Source organism: Gastrolobium bilobum, unplaced genomic scaffold, assembly GCF_033153095.1.
Source record: "Gastrolobium bilobum isolate Gb01-03AN ecotype WA unplaced genomic scaffold, APGP_CSIRO_Gbil_v1 utg5129, whole genome shotgun sequence".
Taxonomy (NCBI): domain Eukaryota; kingdom Viridiplantae; phylum Streptophyta; class Magnoliopsida; order Fabales; family Fabaceae; genus Gastrolobium; species Gastrolobium bilobum.
In genome coordinates this window covers 194736-210213 of record NW_026897155.1, presented here as the reverse complement: position 1 = coordinate 210213, position 15478 = coordinate 194736, and the positions used below count along the sequence as shown (strand labels likewise).

The window sequence follows — 15478 nt, the reverse complement described above, 5'->3', positions numbered from 1 at the left end:
ATAGTCCGATACTACTTAGTTCGCGTACCATTAAACATCAGTGACGTATAAATTATTTTTATTTTTTATTTTCTAATCTCCTACAAATTTTTCCTGAGTGGAACTATGCGTTCAAATAAATTTACGAGACTGTGAAAAAATTTTATTACTAATTTATTATTTATCTAATCATCATTGAATTAAAGAAAGAATGTTAAAAAAATTTAAAAAAAGAGAAAATATTAATCTAATAATAATTAGATAAGTAATGAATTAGTAGTACAAAATTTTGCTAATAAGAATATTCCTTCCCTAAATTTATATATAATATAACTATGGAGAAGTATTTGTTTATAAATTTTTTTAATAAATTTTTGTAAATTTTATTATATATTCTAGATAATACATAATATAACTTAAGTATATTTTGTAAATATAATTCTTTCTTTTTATTATGAGTTTTTTTTAGAAGCTGCTCTCTCTATTTTCTGATAATAATAATAATAATAATAAAGCTGCTATGCTTCGAATTTTTTGTATTGTAAAAAGCATTTTCATTAAAAAATTTCTGAAAAAGCACAAATAAATGGACCCTTGATAAGGTTTGGTATACACAGAGAATGGAATAGGACATTGATGACTTTCATATTGTATTTGGGCAACGCTAGTTCACAATTCATTATTCCGACCTTGGTAAAACTGATGATAATTAATTAAGTTATGTGAAATTTTAAATTAACATAGAACGATTACACACATATATGTATAGGCATGATATACTTGTCACCAAAAATATTTATTATCTTTACAACCAACTTAGTCACCATTAATTTATGTCAATCTAATGATTATAAATTATTAAATTTATTGAAAATTAATAACTAATTAAAAATTGCGACCCAATATAATTATTAAATTGAGAAAATCAAAGATTATTAAGTTGGTTGTAAGGATGGTAAGCTTTTGTGATAGTAAGTATATACTTCTCATATCTTAATATATAAAATCTTCATTCCATTCATGGAAACTTTGTCGACGTGTCATTCTCTCGTGCAATTTTAGTTTTGTGTTCACACTTGAAATCAATTTGAAATGTTTCTTTTTTTATATATTTTAAAATTCAAATTTTAGCACCACTAGGGATAGCCTAGTTGTGTTGGGTGTGTATAGGAGGTGTTAGGTTCGCTGTTCGATTCCATGAAATATCCACACACAAAAAATTGAATTTTAAACTGCATAGGTGGAAAGAGAGTTGGGAAAAGGTTGGTGGCAAACAGTCGTATTAATGTCCTACCACTTTTGCATGGGTAATGATTAAGCCTATTAATAATATCACTGTTTTTTTGCATGAGAAATTATTAAGACATCTAATAATATTTATTATTATGTTTATTATGATTAATTAGTTTTTTGGGTATACAAAAGATGAGTTTAAAAAACCTTCTTAGTTTGTGTATAAATAAGATATGCGTTGGTGCATATTTTTCATTGAAAATCAGATTCTCTGCACATATTTCTTCAATTTTTGTTTGTTTATCTTCTTCATATTCTCTAGTTGTTCTTATGCATAATCTTACCCATTATATGAGCGTTTATAGTTTTATACTTCATGTTTGTTGATATTCCATGTTCATTGTTTAGTACTTTATTGGGTGAATTGTTTATATTATTTCTATATTCTATATTAATATAGTATACTGACAAGAGCAATTTTTTTTTAATTAAGATGTTGAAATCGAAGACACCTTGCTAGACAAAGAAAATATGTGACTAATGAAGATGTCATGTTGTGAAAAGTCCTTGGAATAAGTAAGTATGAGTTGATTGCAATTGTAGGAAATGTGTTTGGAGTTTGTGTGCGACGAGGATGAAAGGGTGCTGGCGAGGCAACCCGCACCAGACGCGTGTCCTTACTGTGGATGGACGGTGCAAACCATTGACGCAGAGATCCATTGGAGGTTCTGTTTTCTACCATAGTGCTATAAGAACAAGCGTAGATACTACTTCACCTTGTACAACAGGCGACTATCGTTTTTGTAAAGCAGTGATCATAGGTGCTTCATGCAAGATCTGTTTCTTTTTTTCAAATCTTTTTCTCTTATTATATGTACATCAATCAGCGAATACTATTAATTATGAAGATGAGAAAATAAAACATCATTTGTACATGTAGGGCATGTTATAGTGTAATACCCCATATTTTTATTAACTTTAATCTTATGTTTTTTTAGTTAATTTGAGGAGCTCAAACTTTTAAGTTTCGAGGACGAAACTTCTTTTAAGGAGGGTAGAATGTAATACCCAATAATAATAATAATAATAAATTATAAATTAGTAGTAATAATATATATATTTATTTATTTATTTTTATTGGAAAAATAATTTTGATACTTTGTAATACTCTAGGTTATTAATAATAAAATAATATTAATATATATGTGTGTATATATATATTAGATGATAAATTATGATTAATTGATTTATTAATTGATTGATGATTTATGTATTTATGTTTGATTAGTAATGATTGATTAGTAATTTGTTTAGATATGATGAGTCAACAAACATAAATTGTTTAGATATGATGAGTCAGCATTGAGTCAGTAATGTGTAAGCCCTAAACTTCAACTATAAATAGAGGTCTAGCATAACCAAACCAATTCACTCTTCAACATTTCTCCTCTACTATTCTCTCTTCTTAGTTCAAAAACTTAGTTTAATTTATTTTATATTCTTCTGATTACCAACCGGTTCTCTGCCCCAAATTACTTTTTTCTTCTAGAAGTCAGCGAAAACGGAGACCAGGTAATCCTAATCTCTAGGTGGTTGTAGATTTGTTGTGTATGAAATTTTATTGGGTGTATCCTAATCTTTAGGTAGCTGTATGTTTGATATATGTAATCATAATCCCTAGAGAGTCATAGATTATATTGATATGAATTTTGGTATATGTAATCCTATTCGTAGGTTATTTCTTTTATATAAAACTTGGATGTAATCTGAATCCTTAGGTGTTTAGGTTATCTCTATTATATGAAATTTGGGCATAATCGTTATATGTAATCCGTAAATGTTCTTAATAGTTTGGTATGAACATTTCTATGTATATAGGTATTTGTTTTTTTTTAATTTAAATTACTACATATGATAATAGAATATTTTTGGAAAATTTTATTATTTTAGAAATTATGATTATGTGCAATATATGATATAAACTTTTATTATTTTAGAAATTATGATTATGTGCAATATATGATATAAAATGTTATTATTTTAGAAATTATAATTATGTGCAATGTATGGTATAAAATTTAATTCATGTGCAATATATGGATCTTATTGAATAATTATGAAAATTATGAAATTATACTACTCTTTAAGAAAAACTTTCCAAATATGTGTTTTAATGATTGAATTTGAATATTTATATTATTAATTATCAAATATTTATATTATTAATAACTATGATAATTGATGTGATGGGATTATTTGAATGACGATGATTGGATTTGGATTTTTCTACGATGAATGTTGAAGATTTGAATTATTATATACTTGAATAAATTGGAAAGTTATGATGAGGATCGGATTTGGATTTTACTGTGATGAATGTTGAAGATTTGAATTATCATATCCTTGAATAAATTGGAAAGTTATGATGATGATCGGATTTGGATTTCTACTATGATGAATGTTGAAGAATTGAATTGTTATATAAATTCAAAAATTTATGATAATAGTTGTTTGAATTATGATACTTTGGAAAATTATAATGCCCTTGAGTAACTCATTTGGAGATGATAATACTTAAAGAATAAATAATTATGATTGAATCTTTCCAGATTGTGTGTGTTTGTAATAAATTAATGGTGGGAGGATAGCTTTGGGATGGTACCTCCCAAGGTGATGAACACAACTTTTGGGCTTTATGCCTCTGATGTGACACAACTTTTGGGCTTTATGCCTCCGATGTGAAACTGATGTGAAAAAGATTATATCCGTTCTTCCCAAAGTGGTGTCTGACAGGGTTTCCTGGGATACTAGTAGCAACTTTGGGAAGATGTGTGCACACTAAGAAGATGTGAATTGATTATGGCCAATGTGATTTGTTTGTGACTGGCAGGGTTTCTCGGGTCACAGGGTAGACTGGCAGGGTTTCCCGGGTATATCATGGTTCTCTTCCCACTAAATATAATGAACTTAAACAATATTAATAATGAAAATTGTTATTTGATTTGATTATGAAGAATGTCATTGAGTTGTGAATATTATCATATTATGATTAATGTTGTGATAAATATGTTAGTTGATAATTACCAAATACATTAAATGGACTTAATAAAGACAAATATTATATAATGGAATTTTGATTATTATATTGATATTTGATTTGATTAATGTGGAATTGATCTGAACACTATTTGATATTTGATTTAATTTGTTATTAATTACATTAATTGTATTTTGATTGGGATTACCAGCTTTGCTGACTTTTGTGTTTGTATAACTACAATGATCCTTCACGGGGGAGCAGATTTTCAGTGAAGCATGTTGCAAAGGATGGGGCTAGCTGTGGACAGTGAGGATCACGATTCGGATATTTCTTGCTAGTTTCTAAGTTTAGAAATTTATGAGATTTAAATAAATGTATAAGATATATTTCCTTTATTTAAAATTTAGTCTTTGGTTTTATTTTAATGTAATAAATTTAGCCTTGCACCTGTCCATTATACAGGTGCGGCGGTAACATTCCCCAAATTAGATTTAGATTAGCTTCCGCAATATTTCTATTATTATAATTGTAAAAAAAAAATAAAAAAAATTGACAATTTATTTATTATAAGATTGTTTTATAAATTGTTAGAAATTTGGGGTGTTACATATAGTGTGTTTGCTTTGGGGTTAAATGAATTTATTAGGTATTTGTCACGACAATTGAAAATGTGAATCAATCATATCATATCCACGACCCGTTTATAAAATATTTATATATATATATATATGAGGATGGATCTTTTAACTCCAGAGTAAGACTTAAAGTCTTACTCATCATCTCCACCTTACATTTATTTTAAATCTAAAGGTCACAATTTATTTGATTTAATAGTAATGTGAGTTCCTCTACTTTCTTTCTCTCTCTATCCTTTTTTTTTAATCTTTTTCTCTCATCCATATCCCTTTATCTGATGCTGTCGTACCATTGGGGACACATTTCATCTTCTTCTCAAAGTTACCATTTCATCTCCTTCCCTAGCCATTTTGGTTCCTTCGTTGTGCAGTTTCGTATTCTCCTTTTTTTATTCCAAATTATTTACTCCCTCCCTCAGTCCTTTTTCCATAACTGTCGTTCGCAATTATTCATCGTTCGGTGATTTTCAATATTTAAAAGGTACCATTATCTAATTGCGTGCTCTGGTACTTGAGAAAGTTGTGGTGTCTTTATGCAACCATCCTCCCGCTTGACCACCTCCGGTAATTAATTTGTATTTATCTTTTTATCAAGAAATTAGGGTTCCCAGATTATTTTATGTATATCATATGATTCATTGATGGCTTTGGGTGTAGGTTGTAGGAGATGAACAATTCTGGGGTTACTAAGGATGGAAGAAAAAATTGGCAGCAAAAATTGGGATTAGCATGGAATGGGAACACAAACAGATAAAGACGTGTAAATTTTAATATAGCATATATTTGATAATGATTAAAAGTAGAAAATAATATTTTTTAATTCTTTTATGAAGTTGTAAAAAAACTAAACGATTATATTTCAAAATGAGTTAATTAATATAAACATGTATTATGTTATTAACTAATTATTATCATTCTGTTAATTAAATAGCACATATTATTAAAAATTTAGTATACGTCATTAAACAATATAAAACAGATGTAAAAATTCAGGTATATATAGAAGAATCATTATTGGTTTGTTTGCTATGTAGCTCTAGTTTGGCTGCTTCTTTGTTTTCTTGTTGTTGCCCTTAGCCAAGGCATTATTTTCAAGACAGAAAAAGGTATAGAACTATAAAATTAGTCGACATTTTCATGTTAGATTCACTCGAAACAAGGTGGAGCGATTGCTTTGAAGTTTGAAACCATCTTTGCTTGTAAAGAACAGAGAAATAAGGAATCAAATAAAAGGCTACAGTAGCAATAATAAAGTACCATACTAGAGTGAAAGTAGCGTTTGAACAAAAAGTATCCATGTGAAGAGCAAAACGTGTGTGCGCTTCTTCTCTACGAGTATGTGAAGGGAAAGAGAATAAGAAAGAGGTGTGGGGACACATGGCTAAGTGCAGCTATTTATAAACAATACTATTTACGAATTTAGTTTCATCATAGCAAAAGCAAGGGATGGCTTTCGAAATGCGAAATAGGATAGCCATAGACTATGGAAGAATTAGAGCAGACTGAAAGATACAAGACGGCATGATGAGGTTCAACTCTATGGCATGGTACTGATGGTGAACAAGTCACTTCGTCACACATGATACAAATGTATACAAATGCAGTGGCCATTACAAATAAAATTATACAACAACAAAATCTGAATAACTAGCACTGTGGTGCTGTAAATACCCATAAAGGAAGTAATCATTTTGGTTACAGTAGAGAAAAGAACAATATAAAACTTACGTAAAACATTGGCCAAATTGCAATATTTGAAGTGGCTGTTGTGTATACTATTACTATCTCACTTCTTGCAGGAATCTAAACAACAAAAAAGAAGTATAATATAGAAAAGCACTAACAGAATGTGCTGGACCAGACTAACTTTTTTGATATAAGATCATTTCAAGTTCGAATTTCAAAATCACAATCAATCTAATTTCAAGCGACTGATCAACTCCTTGATTAGTTTGATCAGAAATACTACAATCACTATAATTGGACAAAGGAATAACGTAAACACAGAAAGAACCTGTAACTCGAGAAATAAGCAGGCCTCACTAATACATGTGAATGACATCTTGATATTGTGCTAAGCAGATAGCAGACAAAATAGATAAAAAATAACAGCAGAAAAAAATAAAACCAAAAGTTAATTCTACCAAATCCTCCATTATAATATGCTTCAACCATTCATAGTAGAAGTAACAAAGCATATCGTTTTAGTCATACCATCTGCTAACTAACAAGATATAATTCCAAATGTCAGACTGCAAATAATATGGTTGGTAGCTTCAATTAGAATATTAAAAGGAAAAAAATTCATCACTATCTATCATTGTCAGTCCACTAATTATACTCCAAAGCCAAATCTAATACAAAAAAACACAGCCTTATACAAAAGATTAATCAAGCTCCAAAATACTTCTTAACCACTAACTTTGCTCTTCGCAATGATCTGTGTTTAAGTCTGCAGAAAATATGAACAAGGATATTAATAAAGGAAATGATTAGCATTGATAAAAAAATAAAAAAATAAATAAAGCCAATATTACTTACACTAAGTTGTTTTTTTGTTTGCATGTTGATTGATAGTGGCCATATTCTCCACATGATTTGCATGCTCTTCTTTTAACAGCTGACTTATTTATTGATAACTCAAGACCACTTTTAAACCTTCTTCTACCTTTTGTTTGTGACATGTTTGGGTCTTTGATATTGAAACTAGAATCATCATAAGCTCTATCACATATCAAATTCTGTTGGTTTGTCTCTTCAAGAGCTTCATTGACATACAACATTTCTTCTTCCATCGCAGTGGCCATATTGATAACACGATCAAGTTCTGCTGCAATGAATCTGTATGTGTGCTCTGATCTTTTAGCCAAATCAGTACATTGGTTAAATTGTCGTTGCAAATGTATACTTCTCAAAACATTTGAGTTTTGATTCGCAATATCATTGTGAACAACTTCAATATATTGATTGGCTTCTTTTGTCCAACGCCTCAATATGTACTGGCTAGGAATTTGAACAACATTTTTTGCTTGAAATATTGCTAAAATATGCCTACATAATATTCCCATAAATTCAAAAAGTTGACAGCCATATGTAGCATTTTTTGACTCTAAATCTATATCAACAATGAAACTATCTTGAGCATTAAAACAATTAGACACTCGATACTTATATTGTGAGCCATTTTTCTCAATCTTCTCCTTTATATAATGGCTGACACTTGCAAGCTCAACATGAAACTTTCCAAACACATTTCTAGTATAGATTGATGCAGCATGCTCTTCAATTTTTGACCCAATACTCAAAGAGCGTGATTTATGTCGGGACTCAAAATCCTCTCTTTTTTCAGCCTCGTAGCGGTTGTTTATTGCCTTCTCAAATTTTATCACAAAATCTCGTAGTGTGGTTGTTGCATTAACAAAAGATTCAAAAAAAGAATTGATGCATTCACTTCTTTGTGTAGTATTCATGCCGGCAAAAAAAGTGCTTATATTATAAACTGGTACCCATGACTCTCTAATTTCAAATAACCTTTTAAGCCATTCATTCTCTTGCAATTTGTAATCTACTATTATACGTTGCCAATCTTCATCAAAATCCTTGGCTGTTGGTGATTCTCGAATGCACCTCTTCAGGTCACGCTTGAATGTAGAATTTTTGTGATATATGTGTGCAAGTTTTTCAGGAAATTTCTTTCTAATGTGCCACAAGCATAGATGATGACGTGCTTCTGGAAATACCTTGGCCACAGCAGCTCCAATAGCTAGATCTTGGTCAGTTATTATAGAAACAGGCTTCTTTTCATTCATTGCCTCAAGCCAAGTTTCAAATAACCATACAAAAGATTTCTCAGATTCATCTTGTAATAATGCACAACCAAATAAAATTGACTGCAAATGATGGTTCAATCCCGTAAATGGGGCAAATGGCATACTATATTTATTGGTTCTATATGTTGTATCAAAAGTAATAACATCTCCAAAATATTGATAAGCAGCCCTTGACCTAGCATCCAACCAACAAAAGTTTATCATTCTATCATCATCATCACATTGTATTGCATAAAAAAAATTAGAATTCTGAGCTTGTTTTTGTTTACAATAGTTCAAAACAGCTTGTGCATCTCCAACATCTAAATTATTCCTTCGAACATTCCTCAAATGATTCCAACAGTCCCGGTTAGAAAAAGCTAAATCACTACCGTTAAAGATTGCAGCAACTTTAGCAGTAGGTAAACCTTCTGCATTAAACTTTTCAACAAGATTTTTTGCAGCACCATTCATTTTCCTATGACACCTCAAATAAGACACACTCTTAGGACTAGCCATGATATGATTATGATTATTGTCAAAAGATTTTATAACCCATATGTCTCGTTTCTTATCCTTTGACACACAAAGTGATGATTGACATCCCAAGCGTTGGGTTGAAGACGTTCTCTTAACTTATCCCATGTTACCACTTTTTGGTTTGTTTTCACCTTCCCTAACACATACAAATCTACAATAATTCTTTTTACTATCGCGGGTACGAATTCCAAACCCTTTCGCCTTAGTAAATATTTTATATAATTCTTCAACTTTTTCCAATGAGTCAAATTCCATTCCAACATGAGGCTCAACAATTACTTCTTCAACATTAGAACAATGTGGCACGTCTTGAAAGTTGAAATATGTTCCCACTCCGTTGTTCGAATTAATATTAGTGTCCGTATTTATGGGAGAATAATTGACAAAGTCCATATCCATGACTTGCTAAACTGAAACCATAATTTGAATAAAACAAATATTCAAACTTACTAAAATCAAGAAAAAAAAATGCTTTACCATTACAAAAAATAGAAGGAAAAAAAACAGAATCATTTAATTTATAATAAGAACAACACTCATTTGTGGAGGAAACGAAAGTAAACTAATTTTTCAGTAGCGAATTTGTTCATATAAGCATTCCTAAGAACAAATATTTCACTAATTCATTGATTTCAAAAAATTTCTTAAGGAATACCCAAACAACTTCATCTATTTAATGAATTTCATTTATCATTAAGACTCAACCCCAATATACCACCAGTTACATCAAGGGTTACACAAAAGACAAAATACTTGGTCTAAAAAAGTAGACAACCAGTTGAATAGAACAAATATTCAAACATACTAAAATCAAGAAATAACAATGCTTTACCAGTACAAAAAAATAGAAAAAAAATAAACAAAGAGCAACCACAGATTGTCGTAAAAAAACATGTAGCTATTATAATATCTCCCTCATTCAATTTATAATAAGAAAAACATGTAGCTATTATATATATAAAAAAATGAGTAGTTCTAGCAAATGCACCTGAAGACGAAGAAAAATAAGTACACTCCAGACTGTCGTAATTATTGCAAAGAGCAACCACAGCTTTCTCAACCACTCTGGTCTCAAAAAACCCTCCCTTATATTGAATGGAAACTCAAGAACCAAACTAGATTAAAAATTGGTGCCTTCTCAAGTACCGGAGCTCTGAGCACACAAAAAAGTTAACATTGATTAAGGAGATGAAACGGTAACTTTGACTGCCTAATGGTATGATGGCAGCAGAGAAAGGTATATGGATGAGAGACGAAGATAAAAAAAAAAATAATGTTAAGGATGGAGAGGGAAAAAAAAGTGGAAGAACTCACCTCCCCTATTGAACCAAAGGAGAATACGAAACTGCACACAGCGAAGGAACCAAAATGGCTAGGGAAGGAGATGAAATGGTAACTTTGAGAAGAAGATGAAATGTGTCCCCAATGGTACGACAGCAGCAGATAAAGGGATATGGATGAGAGAAGAAGATGAAAAAAAAGGATAGAGAGAGAAAGAAAGTAGAGGAACTCACGTGACTATTAAATCAAATAAATCGTGACCTTTAGATTTAAAATAAATGTAAGGTGGAGATGATGAGTAAGACTTTAAGTCTTACTCTGGAGTTAAAAGATTCCTCCCCTATATATATATATATAGTTTTGGTCTTTACAAATTCTTATTCATTTTCATTCTAAACCCTCATAATTTAATGTTTTAATAAGTAAAAATTATCGAGAGTAACATTATTGCTAGAAGATAGAAGCACTAAAAGACAAAAACATCATGTGTCTACTTTAAATCCCATGAACCATATTTCATTTCATACTTAACCGGTTAATAACAATAATAATAATAAGTTAATAATAATAATCATAGTATACACCCTTAAATGAAAACGTAAATCAAATGCTACCAAATTTATTTCGAATTTGTTGAATACCATGATTATGGTGTGTTTGTTTGTTTGCCTTTAAGCAATTTATGTCATTGTGTTTGTTTGCTTTGAACCTTGGCACTTGAAAGAAGAAATAGAAGAGTTGCTCACAAATTAATGAAACAACAGTTAAACGTAAATCAAGTTCCAGCCTGCTCTTGCAACGTCGCAGGCATGGTATCAATTGGTCATGTTAGTTGTAAATCGTATATTTGGGAGCAAGCAAGGTCCAAGCATCATTAAATGATCTATAATATCGAAACTATAAGTGTTTGCGGTCTGGATTAGATCGGTTTTTGAAGCAAAAATATCTGATTCAATCTCTTCGGTTTGATCATGTAATATCCATTTGGTTTAGATTTTTTTTCAAATTCGTTCTGATCAAATACAATTTTTTTCGGTTTGCATTGGATCGGTTTTCGATTTTTTAAAAATCCTAAAATTTGTTTCATGATTATTGTGCAAATAACATCTTTTGTATATATTGGCTTTGTAATTTTTTTTTTGAAATACAAAAGCATTAGTAAATAATAATACAATTTTTTTTTTGCAATGAGATATGAAGTTCTACACATATGAAACCTTGTTGATGAGACGTGATTATATTTTTTCTTGGGTTTAGTTGACGGGTTAATGTGTCTTAGATTTATAAATTTTTGGGATATGATTGGGGAAAGACCCAAGTAGGTAGAGGAAAATTAATATATTGGATCGATCTGGATGGTATTGGTTTTCATCAATCCATCCGAAAATTGATCCAATCCAATTAAAATTTGCGATTTTTTTTCGATTTTTGTTTTTTCGATTTTCAATTTATTCGGTTATAGGTTTTTCAGTTCGGTTACCACGGTTTGAATCGCTTTGGTTCAGTTGATGAACACCTCTAATCGAAACCCCCACATTTAGGGGTGTTCGCGATCTGGATTGGATCGGTTTCGGAAGAAAAAATCACCTTATCCAATCACTTCGGTTGTTCATGTAATCATCCATTCGGTTTGGATTTTTTTCAAATCCGATCCGATCCAATCCAATTTTTTTCAGTTTGGATTGGATCAGTTTTCGATTTTTTAAAAATCCTAAAATTTGTTTCATGAATATTGTGCAAATAACAACTTCTGTATATATTGATTTGTAAATTTATTTATTTTTTGAAATACAAAAATATCAATAGACGATAATGTAGGTTTATTTTTTGGCAACGAGATAAGAAGCATCAATAGACGATAATATAGTTTTTTTTTTGAAATATTATTGATGAGATGTGACTACGTTTTTTTTCTTGGGTTTAGTTGATAGGTTAATATGTATTGGGTTTAGAAATTTTTGGATTATAATTAGGAATAGGCCCAAGTAAGTAGAAGAGAATTAATATATTGGATCGGTTTGGATTGGATCGGTTTTCATCAACCCATTCGAAAACCGATTCAATCCAACTAAAATTTGCGATTTTTTTCGGTTTTCCGTTTTTCAGTTTTCGGTTTATTCGGTTTTCGGTTTTTCGATTCGGTCACCGCGGTTTGAATCGGTTTGGATCAGTTGATGAACACCCCTACCCACATTTACCCCCATGGACTTATCATTCACATTCAAATAATCCATGAGAAAAGAGTACAACATTCTTGGGTGGCAGATAACTGCATTAATATCAAATTATTTTACGCATGTGTAATGTTTAAGTATATTAATAATAAAACTACTTTAATCGTTTTAAAAAAGAGTAATAATAGTTAGTGGGGTTGGATATGTGTTCGATTCCCGCTGAATGCATTCTTGGGGAGGGGGATGAACCTTTAGCCATCACTGTTCCCCCACACTCCGGATTAGTCCCATAGCTGGCTCAAAGAGTCGAAGCTTGTGGGGATACCGGAGGGAGCCAACTCGTCTCAAAGAGATAATTAGGGTTGGGTAACTCCAAAAAAAAAAAAAAGAGTAATAATTTAATGCTACTACATGCTTATACAAAATGCAGACAAGAGGTGGCAAAATAGACTCGGCCCGACCCTTCCCGCCCGCCAAGACGTTATTTTTATTTCTTATATTTACTGTCTAATTATAGAAAGCATAGATAGATAGTAATTTAGATGCAACTATAAGAATCTTTTTTGTGGATAGATATAAAAACCTATTACACGCTTATATAAAATGCTAACAGGCCCGCCCCACCTGCAAAACTAGCGGGTTAGCCCGCCAACACATTTTTCTTCTTATGATTACTGTCTAACTATAAAAAAACATGGATAGATAATAATCTAGATGAAACTATAAGAACTTTTTGTGCGTGGATAGTTATAAAAATCTATTACATGTTTGGGGAAGGATATTGTGACAACCAAGTTGTGTTACTACCAAGTGACTACCAATCAATCTTACCGTTAGATTGATTATATTGATCCAACGGTTATATTTATTTCCATCTTTGTATGGTCATGATTCTCCAAATTTAATACTTTATATTTATTTTTACCTTAGTATGGTTATGATTTCCCATATTTAATGCTTTCACTTTAAATATGGGGAATAATGACCATACAAAGATGGAAATAAATATAACCGTTGGATCCACATAATCGATCTAACGGTGAGATTGATTGGTAGTCACTTGGTAGTAACACAACTTGGTTGTCACAATATCCTTCCCCTACATGTTTATATAAAATGCTGATAGTTAGAGATGTTAAAATGGGCTCAGCCCAGAAGGCTGACCCTCCCTGCCTGCAAACACCATTTTATTTATTGATAAATGTAAAAACCTATTGTATGCTGATATAAAATGTTGACAGTTAAAGTGGCAAAATGGGTTCAGCCCTGAGGGCCGGCCCACCCTTCCCACCAAACGGGCAGGTTATCTCGTTGACACAATTTTTCTCTTTATATTTATTATCTAACAAACTCGTCTTTGTTTGGCTAAGTTAATTGAATTTACTGTTGTAAATATTTTAGAAACAAACATCTAAACAAATTGAACAATCAAATTGTGATAAATTAAAATCCATCGCTGTGAAATAATAATAGAAGTTGAGTTAAGCTACGTAATTTTTGAATGACTACAGGACAGGCTAATACAATGACATTTGAAGAATGAAGATCATTAGATTTACTGCTGTAAATATTTTAGAAACAAACATCTATTTTTTTTCTATTTTTTCCTCGCAAAGTCATTTTGAGAAATATAGTGAGACAACAAATGTATATATTCTAAAGGTACTGTCTTTCCTTTTATAGTCATCCATGTAAAATCAATATGCACGATATAGGTTTTTATTTATAGATTGTAGTTATACGACATGACTGCACAATTATGAATGATATATACATGTTTATTTATTTGACACTTTTATTTATAGATTGTTTATCATTCATTCTCAACAGGAGCAAGGACGAAAAGTGCATCGCGGAATGAGTTTTATCACTTTTGCGAGTGCAGGTTGAGCCATCTTCATTATTACCTTGATGTCAAGCGCAACTTTAAAAATTTTCTTCTTCGTGATTATCTGAATTTGATCGGCCAATGTCGTATACATGTGCAAAAAATTGGAGTTAGGTACTACTAATATTGATAAATAAAATGCAGCGAAATACTTTTGCAATTTGCGTTAACTTTTACGAGTCAAACAAATCAAGTTTTTTTTTCGTGCAACGTACGAGTGATATACTAGTATACATATAAAATAAAAGAATTAAAAACTGCTATATTTATCATTATTTTATTTTTATATTTTAATTACTTACCATTATTTTATTTTTTATTTTTTTGATAACAACTTACCATTATTTTAGTATTAAGGCTCGTTTGGTGAACAAAATAGAATAATGGTAGGATATTATATGGGACTGATAAGCCGATATCATGTCCTATGTTTGATGAGCACCTGATTAACAATCTGATAAGATTATGTAAGAGGAGGAAAAAGAAAAAAATAATAATACAATAAATACAAATATATTGGGTAACGCGAGGATATATTGGGTAGCGTGGGGATATATTGGGTATCCTATCCTGTTGAATCCTAACCCGCTCCCTAGGGTGAAACTGGGCCGGGCCAGCCTACAGGGGCCTACGGCTCGACCTACGTCATGACAGACCTGACCTAGTATATTTCGTAAAATAGGTCGGACTTGGGCCTTGAAAAACCTTTTTTAATAAAAAGGCCGTAGGTCAATTTTCACAAGGGCTGACCTATAAGCCTACAACTCGGCCTATATTGTACTATTTATTTGAAATAAAATAAGCATGCCTTAAAGAAAAAATAAAAGATATAAATTTAATCAATTGCAATTATTTACACTTAATTATATTCGATTATATTTTAATAGAATTTTGACTTT

The 15478-nt window shown here is 30.8% G+C and overlaps 1 protein-coding gene across 1 annotated transcript; it reads right to left on the bottom strand.

The window, feature by feature from the left end:
• Nucleotides 1-7278: 7278 nt before the first annotated feature.
• Nucleotides 7279-9170, bottom strand: LOC133304556 (protein FAR1-RELATED SEQUENCE 5-like). Its single transcript, XM_061504601.1, has 2 exons — nt 7429-9170; nt 7279-7339 (listed from the first exon to the last, which is right to left on the bottom strand). Exons 1-2 carry the CDS (start codon nt 9168-9170, stop codon nt 7279-7281), a joined length of 1803 nt encoding a protein of 600 aa, XP_061360585.1.
• Between the last annotated feature and the right edge of the window lie 6308 nt (nt 9171-15478).

Excerpts from the sequence above, each read along its gene's own strand:
- LOC133304556 (XM_061504601.1), bottom strand. The coding sequence starts at position 9,170 with ATGAATGGTGCTGCAAAAAATCTTGTTGAAAAGTTTAATGCAGAAGGT. Across the intron at positions 7,340-7,428 it reads AAACAAAAAAACAACTTAGT|ACTTAAACACAGATCATTGC; the intron begins GTAAGTAATATT and ends TATTTTCTGCAG.